This window comes from Nicotiana sylvestris, chromosome 6 (assembly GCF_000393655.2).
Source record: "Nicotiana sylvestris chromosome 6, ASM39365v2, whole genome shotgun sequence".
Taxonomy (NCBI): domain Eukaryota; kingdom Viridiplantae; phylum Streptophyta; class Magnoliopsida; order Solanales; family Solanaceae; genus Nicotiana; species Nicotiana sylvestris.
Window position 1 is genome coordinate 187,777,393 of NC_091062.1, and position 9,963 is coordinate 187,787,355.

At 35.4% G+C, this 9,963-nt stretch overlaps 1 protein-coding gene across 5 annotated transcripts; it reads left to right on the forward strand.

Annotated features, from left to right (window-relative positions):
* The first annotated feature begins 2,942 nt into the window (after positions 1 to 2,942).
* LOC104229654 (uncharacterized) lies at positions 2,943 to 8,584 on the forward strand. 5 transcript variants are annotated; one of them, XM_070147705.1, is made up of 7 exons: positions 2,943 to 3,097; positions 3,188 to 3,270; positions 4,446 to 4,586; positions 5,057 to 5,127; positions 5,234 to 7,066; positions 7,468 to 7,621; positions 7,725 to 8,584. In XM_070147705.1, the coding sequence occupies exons 3-7, from the start codon at positions 4,454 to 4,456 to the stop codon at positions 8,447 to 8,449; spliced, it is 2,916 nt and encodes a 971-aa protein (XP_070003806.1). In that variant the 5' UTR covers positions 2,943 to 3,097; positions 3,188 to 3,270; positions 4,446 to 4,453; the 3' UTR covers positions 8,450 to 8,584. The 5 variants fall into 5 exon arrangements, with proteins under 5 accessions (XP_070003806.1, XP_070003804.1, XP_070003807.1 ...); XM_070147703.1 differs by having other exon boundaries at positions 2,961 to 3,097; positions 3,188 to 3,275; XM_070147706.1 differs by having other exon boundaries at positions 2,961 to 3,097; positions 3,188 to 3,275; positions 7,471 to 7,621.
* The last annotated feature ends 1,379 nt before the right edge of the window (positions 8,585 to 9,963 follow it).

Genomic DNA, 9,963 nt, shown 5'->3' on the forward strand with positions numbered 1-9,963 from the left:
TTTATCAGTATAGGGAAAAGCTCAGCCACAATTCACATATATATATATATATATATAAATGTAAAGATTAGAACCTCGCTTACCGATCATAAAACAAATAAAAAAGATTAACTATCTTTTATTTTATTGCATTAGGAATACTACGCCCCTAATCATCAACAAAACGTGCACTATGGTGGTACGAATTTAATATTTAAAAAAAAATGAGAGAGAGAGACAGAGAGAAAGACCAGATAAAGGCAAAAGTCAGCTTAGTGCAGCTAAGAAATCAATCCTCATTATTTTAATATGACCATTTTATATCCATGCTTTTTAACGTTACCAACTAGTGACGTAAATAATGAGTGAATTTAACTTTTTTGGCACATATTCATAGTATTATTATAACCAACTTATTTACTTGTCGAATTATAATTGGTTTGTTATAATTCTTTTTAGCTAATTACCTTGTTTATTGAAATGGTTAACCAGCAAACAAATGTTGAATCAGATGTGTCCAATCTATTGAAATTACTTATTCAAATAATTTAAGTGTAAAAATTTCAGACAGGTGGGGAGAGTGAAAATACATTTATCTCAAAGAATAAAAGCTTAAAGTTTCTTCACATGAATTCTTAACAAATGACGTGGCCGTGAAAGCCTTTGTTCCCATTAAGCAAGAAGATGCGCAGCACGAGTTTTTCAATATTAAAGTTTGTCGTAAATCATGTTTAATCATATAGGAGTAATTTGCAATTTAGCACAGACAGGAAGTTTTTTAAAACTAATAAATTCCCACGAATTTACTACGTACTTTTTTCTTTCACAAAGTATGACGAGTATAATAACTACCGCATTTAAGTTTTGGTGTGAATCGAGAGATCAATTCATCAAGTTTCAAATAAAATGTGTAGGAATGGAAGTACAAAAAAAATGTAATATAGTAATTCATAACTTTTAACATTAAAATACACCACGAAAGGTTATGATGGGATCGATATGATCCGTTCATCCTTAACCACCTGAACCTGCTTAGAAGGGACTCAATAACGGAGATCTTCTTTGACACGCAGACTTAGTTTCCACCAATCCAGATATACCTAATAGTTCGACCTAGAAAAGAAAAAATTTATAAAAAGAAGTATTTCCCCTTTAACTTTATCTTACGCAACATGAATCCAAATTAACCGGGTCCTAATATAGGATTCGGATACCGGATAAAAAAATCTCTTAAATACACTGGGGCATAAGAAATAATGTTATGGTTAGTCGTTTCATAATATCTTGGCAAGGAAGTGTCAAATTGATTGGAATAAGGGTCCCTTTTGTTGTATGTGGTCGTAAATCCTTCTTTGAGATTTTATAGGCAATTAGATGGTCCTGAATTAACTGGACCTACCAGTAAAGCTATGGAAATTAGTCTAAAAATCCACTTTGTTTGGTTGATTTTTAGAGAAAAGTGTCTTTTTCTCTTTTATTGGTATAATAATAACGCTTGAAAGAGCTGTCATAAATAGTAAATGTAAAATTTTGCAATCGAGTTGTCACAGTCCACGAAAAAGGTCTAAGACTTTACGTGAAGTGAATGAGCCAAAAACATCATTATGGAACTAATCATAAGAAAAATACTTTATTATATGCTTTTCATATAAAATATGCCTTAGTATTTTATAATTATAGTACAACTGTTGATACCATACTTGCATTGGAGATCTTTTTGTTTTCTTGTGTTTGAGATTCTCTTGATTGCTAATAAATATACATATCCATCCAATTGTTGCAGCTACTCATCTTCTTCCCACAAAAGACAAGTAAATTAAGAGGAAGATGAGACATGTAACAAAAAATCAGCACAAAAGGCGACGAGGACAACAATAGATCCGGTATAATCTCACTAATAAAATTTGGGAGGATAGTATGTAAGCATACTTTATCGGCAGAGAGCCCAAAAGGCAAATGATAATAAAAAACCTTAATAAATTATGTAAGGAAAAAGACAAATCTTGAAAATTTTCATAATTTTTATTTTTGAAAGATTGTAATGTAAATTAAACCTTCACTTATAATCTCAAATTGAATATGAATCTTTCAGATTTTATTTGCAGCAAACTGGAATTTTGTAGAATTAGTCTACCAAGATGTACCAACTACCAAGTAAAGGGGTGGATGCGAGGATAATGCTAAAATACTGAATATTAGAAATGTAAAAAAGCAAAATTAGCATGTATAACACGCATAAAATAAAATCCATAATTACTTAATATGTCAAAATGTCATTAATCATTTTACTGTTGCATTACAAATTTGGACTTAAATTGAAGCTCCTAAAATGCTAAAAGTAGATGTGGTAGCTATCTCATAATCATGTATACACCTAATTATCTATTTCAATGCATATGCATTAAATTGAAGGATCCACTTACCTAAATGTTTGATGTTAACAAATTGGTCACAACATTAAATTCATAATATGATCATATAATAAGTGCATTCAAAAATTGTGATTTAGTGGTTACTGAAATAGACTGAAAATAGTCTCAAGTTTAAATTTCAACAGTGCAAAAACACTAAAAAAAAATTATTTATTCAAGTTTTGATGGATAAAATTATACGTTGTACTGGTGGGACCTAGCAAGATAGTCCAAACACCAAGATTAATTAAAGAAAAGGAGGCAAAATACAAAATTGGCCACTTGGCCGAAACTAATTGCATTCTCTAGTCAAAAGTATAAAAAATATATATATTTCTGTATTTCTTAAAGAAAATTTCATACAATAAGTGTAATTTACAAATATTCAACAAACCTTTGCCGGTGCACTAGTTATACAAGCCGCGTTATATGTGGGGGCAAATCTTAATTAGAAAGTGGGGTCGAAATACAATTATCCGAAACCATAAGGATCTTTCCTTGTCAGGTCAATTTATTGGTATTTACTTATGAAGTACTCCATATCACTTTTATTTTGTATCCTTTTTAATCCACAAAATTTTCACTTCACTTCCTCTCTCTACTCTCTCTATCAACGTGATCCGTGAACAGATGAACGCTCTCCGGCGAGTTTCCTACCGGAATTTCAGTTTTCAGTTTCCGGCGACCTCCGTTCCGTGAAATAATCGGTAGCTTAAAGTTGAACTTTCTACGTTGTTTTTCAGACACATATTTATTCACCTACTACTGTGTTAAACCTGCGGCGGTGGCATTGTCAGGTGGTCCTGCATACCGTCGATACTGTGAAGATTTTAGCAGAAGCTTTTCAGTTTTTGCTTTGCTCCCTTCCGATCTCGCTTTTGTAAGGTTGCTCGAATCAGATTCTCTTTCTCGTAATTTCGTTTTCTGTTTTTTTTTTTCCTCGGATTTTAGCTTTTCAAAGTTTTGTTGTTTATATTTACCATTTCTGTACTCTCTTAAAAATTCGTATGATTGGTTTGTTTAAAGTAATGGTGATGTGTACATTGAATGAGTGCAGGTTATTACTCGTTATTGGTAGTTATTTTAGTACAAAGTTCCTTTTTTTTTTTTTTGGTTGAGTTTGTTCTGGTTTTTGCTTGAGTGGTTGATCTGAAGTTTCATATGGACTCTCATGTAATTTCTCGCTGCATAATTTGGCCTAAACACTTTAATGTATGCAACAAATCAAATTGCGGACTCAACTATTAGACCGGATACCTGCTACCTCCCACCACTATAGGTAGCAGTTACCTGGTAACTCTTCCCATCAATTTATTAACATTGCAGCTAATAAAAATGAAGAATTATATATCTCCAAAATAATGAATAGAAATACCGCATAAAGGCCATTGCGACATCCACCAAAGGAGTAGTCCAGGAGCTACTTTAGTATATTCTTTTTTAATGGTTTTAATAATTCTCCTTTGGCGTTTTCTGTGGAACTGTTATTTGAGAAAACGCATCTTTTGTAGCTTCTCACATATTGTGATCCGTGGTATGGGTGTCTGAAGTGTGAAGGTGTGTATATCTCCTTTTAGAGGAAGCACAATGAGGGGGAAAATTGTCTGATTATAGATTTACTCTATGATTTTTAGAGCTATAGTTTTTAAACAGTTTATTAAATCAACTTACTTATTAACTCTTGTGGTTTTTTTTTACATGACATCTGAATTCTGAAAGCTTGTTCTTTATGTTCTGGTTTTCTCCTAATCTGTTGCGTGTACCAGCTACTTGTGGCACCAATGTTTTATGGTCGTAATATGTTTACCTAATTTCTAGCTATTTTTTGTATCATGAATGATGTCTTTTCTGTCAATTCTCTCCATTTCTTTTTGAGTAGATATATATACCTGTGTACACATATTTTGCTGTCTTGGGCACATGCCTATTTCTTTGGCATATGGAAATTTGAAATTGTTGGGGGTTTATATTCTCTACTCTTTGGGAAATAACATTTTGATGACACAATGATTGACGCAGCAATTTGGATTTACATGGTTAATTGTGTGGTCTCAGGTGGTGAGATGAATGGGTTTCAGAATGGTAAAAATAGCAATCTTGATAAACCTTTTCCAGGATGTTTGGGACGAATGGTGAACCTTTTCGATTTGAATTCTGTGGTGGCAGGAAACAGGATGCTTACAGATAAACCACATGGTGATAATAAATTTCTTTGCTATATACTTCTCTGTTCTCTCTAATGTTCCATCTTCGAATTTTGGATCCTTTATTGAGAACCACATAAACAAGACATTCTGGGGTAATGATTGTTTTGTAGATAAAAACATTACCGTAGTTTCACTTGGAAAATGTTTTTGTTAAGTAGTGGCAACTAGAACATTTTTGTGAAATTGATTCGTCAAACTAAGGAATAGTGCATTAATAGTATAGTTTGCAGAAGACTAGTCACATCGCCTATCAAGTTCAAAAAAGATATCTTGGATGTGTGTATATATGAAATGCGACTCCTCTATCTGGAGCTTTTTTCATTTTCCATAAAACAAAGCTCCTGCGAGAACGGCCATCTAGTTTGAATTCATACGGTATTTGAGTATTTGTTCTATTGTTTCTGCATCCTCTAACCGTGAAACTGAATCTTCGTGTTGACTTGGTCCATCTTACTGCAGGTTCTCTTTCAAGGAGCCAATCAGATGTTGTCAGGACGTATCCTTCTGAGGATCAAATAGAGGAAAAAATGGTACATCTTCAGTCTGTTTCTAGATGATATTAATTTAGGAAGCGAGATGAGTTGGTCTATTACTGAATTTTGGTTCGATACTAATGCTCAGATATGGTGCATGCAGATTTTTTCAGATTTGAAGAGAAACAGTTCAAACAAGAAATCAAATGGAACACCAATGAAGAAGCTTATAGCCCAAGAAATGTCCAAGGAAATAAACACTTGTCAGAATCCACCTAGTGTTGTTGCCAAGTTGATGGGCCTTGATGCTTTTCCTATGCGGAGATCTGCTTCAGCTGCACGAAGTCATTTTGGAGGTCATTCACGAAGTCATACTGATTCCTCTTTCAGTTATTGCCAGCACGAAAATGGTTCCTTGATGGAAGAAATGCATAATGCTAATCAATATGCAGAGCAGAATGAATATAAGGATGTCTATGAAGTTTGGCAGCCACCCACGAAGATAAATTGTGTGAGAAGCAAATCTCCCCAAAAGGCAAAAGACGACGAAACCAGTATTGACAAGAAGGTAGCTTTTGTTCGTCAGAAGTTCATTGAAGCTAAATGCCTCTCTATTGATGGAAAACTTCGCCAGTCTAAAGAATTCCAAGAAGCATTGGACGTTTTAAGTTCCAACACAGATCTATTCCTCAAGTTTCTGCAAGAACCCAATCCTATGTTTTCGCAGCATTTACATAACTTGAAGTCTGTACCTCCTCCTCCTGAGACAAAGCGAATAACTGTTCTTAGACCATCAAAGATGGTGGATAATAGTAGATTTGGTGAATCAGGAAACACAAATGAAAAAGAGATGAAGAGAGCCACCCAGGTGGGTCAGGGAAACAGGGTAGACAAAAGCCATTGTGCAAGTTCCCCTCCTGCAGCAGGTTGGAATATTGACGAAAATCCTGCTCAACCGACGAGGATAGTGGTGTTGAAACCAAGCCCTAGCAAAACCCACAACTGCCGGGCTGCAAGTTCTCCACCTTCAGCATCACCAAGAGCATCAGAAACTGTAACGAACTTTGTGAACATAGAGGATAATGAAGCTGAGGACTCAGGGAAAGTGGCAATAGGCCTTACGCAGAAGATGCGAGAAAACCTTGGTGGACATAGAAGGGATGAAACCTTGCTTTCTTCTGTGTCTTCCAATGGCTACATTGGCGACGAGAGTTCATTTAACAAGTCTGAAAATGAGTATGTAGCAGGAAATCTCAGTGATTCAGAAGTCATATCACCAGTTTCTAGGCATTCTTGGGATTACATTAATAGATTTGGCGGCCTTTATTCTTGCTCCTCCGTGAGCCGTGCATCTTATTCCCCAGAATCTTCAGTTTCTAAAGAAGCTAAGAAACGGCTTTCAGAGAGATGGGCAATGGTGGCATCTAATGGAAGTTGTCAAGAACAAAGACATCTGCGCAGAAACTCCAGTACATTAGGTGAGATGCTTGCTCTTTCTGACACGAAGAAGGCCGGAGGAATAGAGCAGGAAAGTAACAAAGACGAATCCAGAACTTCAAATTCCAACTCGATGAGTAATTCCAACTGTGATGAAGGTTTGGATCAGTCACCTAGAAACCTCTCAAGGTCTAAATCTGTTCCTGTATCTTCTACTGCATTTGGTACGCAGTTGAATGTGGATGTTAGAGGTCGTGATACAGGAAAAAACAACCTTCCTAAAGACACAACAAAGCCAAGAAGCACAAAACTGTCACTGAAAAATCTATTGTTCTCAAGGAACAAAAAACCAGGCAAAGACAGCGTGAACCATTTGCAATCCAGCAATGAAATGCAGTCTGGTGACAAGTCTTTACATTGTTCTGCAAAAGTTGACAAAGATAAAAGTGAATACCTTAATGTTCCAGGGCTTGAGTGCTCATCAGCTGACCTTGATAAATCACCAGGCAAACTAGTTTCCCAGAATTTGTTTGGCGAGCGAGGCATAATCTCTCCTGAGGTAACGCACTTTCCTTGGAAAAGCACTTTCCTGGTGATTAGTTAGTGTGGTTTTATGGGTCAAATTATGGGAAATCAGTTAAGCTCCATTTTTTTCTCATTCATTTCATTTGATGGTTATCAAAACAAATATTTGTTCATTTCCACTTTTTCTTTCTTTCAGTTTGATGTTTATCATCTGTGTGTTCTATAATATTAGCAACTGGAGTTCTCTCACCTTTTGATTTATGTCCTTTCAATTTCTTGTATAACTTATTATATCTTCTATTGTTCCTTTTAAAGAGGTTTTGTCAATGTGAGGGAACAGTTTGTCACGCCAACTGAAATAGGGCTGATATGACTTTGCCAAATTGACTACTTTTGAGGAAATCCAAAGCTCATTTATGATTTAACTACTTTTAGCAGGTTGGGCTATTTGTATCAAAATCTTTGCCCTTGGGAAACCAGTGTGAGAGCCAGGACCAACCAAGTCCTATATCTGTTTTGGAGACAACATTTGAAGAGGATGAACATCCCGCACATATATCCTTTGGCAGGACTAAGCCAGATCATCATGGTAAAATCGTGTCACCAATCACACCTAGATCTCTGGTTTCCCTTTTTCTTTTGATTTATGTACAACTTATACTTCTACCCTATGCTTTTATCAAATTTAACAGGTGGTGAGTTGTCTTCTGACCCTATAAGGTGCAATCTGATTGACAAATCTCCTCCAATAGGATCAATTGCTCGTACTCTGTCATGGAATGATTCCTGTGTAGATACAGCCAGTTCAGTTTGTTTAAGATCGTCCGCATCCATTCAGCGGACAGAGGAAGAAGAAAAAGAATGGTTCTCTTTTGTTCAAACATTATTAACGGTGGCTGGCCTTAATGAAGTGCAATCTGATGCATTCTTGTTGATGTGGCATTCGCCTGAAAGCCCTTTGGATCCATCACTAAGAGAAAAATGTGTTGATCTGAACGAGAAGGATGTACTACATGAGGCCAGGCGAAGGCAAAGGAGATCAACCCGAAAACTTGTGTTTGATTGTGTAAATGCAGCACTGATGGAAATTGCAGGATATGGGCCAGACACTTGCCAAAGAGCCATACCTTATAGTGGGGTCAGTAATAATCTCCCAGAAGGAGCTAAATTGATATTGGTAGACCAGGTGTGGACCCGAATGAAGGAATGGTTTTCGAGTGAGGCAAAATGTCTCACCGATGATGGTGGGGACGGAAACAGCCTGGTGGTGGATGGTATGGTGAGAAAGGAGGTAGTGGGGAAGGGATGGCTGCAATATTTGAGATTAGAATTAGATAATGTAGGAATGGAAATTGAAAGGAAGTTGCTGGAAGAGCTTGTGCATGAATCCATCGTTGAATTGACAGGTAGAGTGTGATAAGGCTTTTCCACTTATTTTTGTTTCCCTTGGTATTCTTGTCTCAAATTATATAAACATCATCTCCTCTATTATTGAGTTTGCCAACAATGCTGCAATCATTGTTTATATTGCAAATATTTTGCATTTTTGTAATGTTTTTACGTCTAGAATTGTTTTGCATCTTATGCTTTGACTCTAGTTGTCATTTGTACAGTGTAACTAAGTAAGCTGACACAAATGCAGTTTACCCCTTGCCAATGGACTTCGCAATCAACTGTTTAATCTTCCTTCATGGTTTTAGTGTGAAGTTGACTAGTCCATGAAGTCTCTTTTACTTTCTCCCTTTTAAATTGGATTTGAATTATATATGGCGATAGTCTAATAATTTTAGCTAACTTTGGTCATAGATTCTCAAATTTGTTTTGAAAAATCTTATTTGGGTGAAGTTTGGTTTGAAGATGAAAATATGTTTGGACATAAGTTTTCAAAACATATTTTACTTTTTTTATTTTTTTGAAAAAAACATGAAATATGACTTATACCCACAAGTTTCAAAAACTATAACAAATACTCAACAGTACCTTTATCAATAATATTCACTATATTATCGCAAACCATAGTCCTTTGGTATAAAATTATCATTTTTATAATGAACTACATAATACACTATTAGATGACCGAGAAGATGAAGCAGCATTGTTACAAAATAGTAAATGGTGGGCTCTTTTATAAAATACAAAAGTTTGGGACAATTTTTTTAAAAAAATGTAATAATGATATTTTGGGCCAAAACCAACTCTTGAGCTTGTTTCGGGATTTGTGTTTTTGGTTTTGGAAATTTGCCAAAATGTAGATAAAATTTATGGCCAAACATGTATTCGTAAAAAAAAAAGAAAACCCGAATATATTTTGGCAAAATCTATGGCCAAACGGGTCCTAAGACTATTAGTATAGTTTAACCGTTGATAGCACCGTGCTTATCATAGAAAAATTACTTATGATTACCTATTAAGTAACCTGATTATGCAAATATGTTTATGCTTTTATAACTACTATGTCGGAGCTTGTTTGCGTGCGACTCGACTAATTTCACGGTTTGCCCGATACCTTTCATCGGGTAACTCTATCCACCAAGACTTAAAACGATAATATTTTACGCCATTATTTAGCAAAGTATATTCTTTTCTTATTCTTTTTCCCTTTTCTCTCTATTTTTTTTATTTGATAATTCTGGGCAGCCAATGTAATCACTAGCACGTGTCATCCCCAAACTCTGGGACTTATTTAAGAGCTCATTCAAGAAGTCATTATTATTTTTTCCAACCATAGAAGAGAAGGAGAAATCTCGTGATTCATAGGCGCAACTCTTTTAAGTGTCCCAATGCAACTCTTTATTCTTCTTCTATTTTAGCTCTGGAAACTTGTGAGAAGAGAGAAAGCAAAAGATCAACAATGAAGACAAGATAAAGATCAACTTACTGTTTTTCATGGCATGTACAGCAAAATGAAAATGGCACTACCTAAGTAGAGCC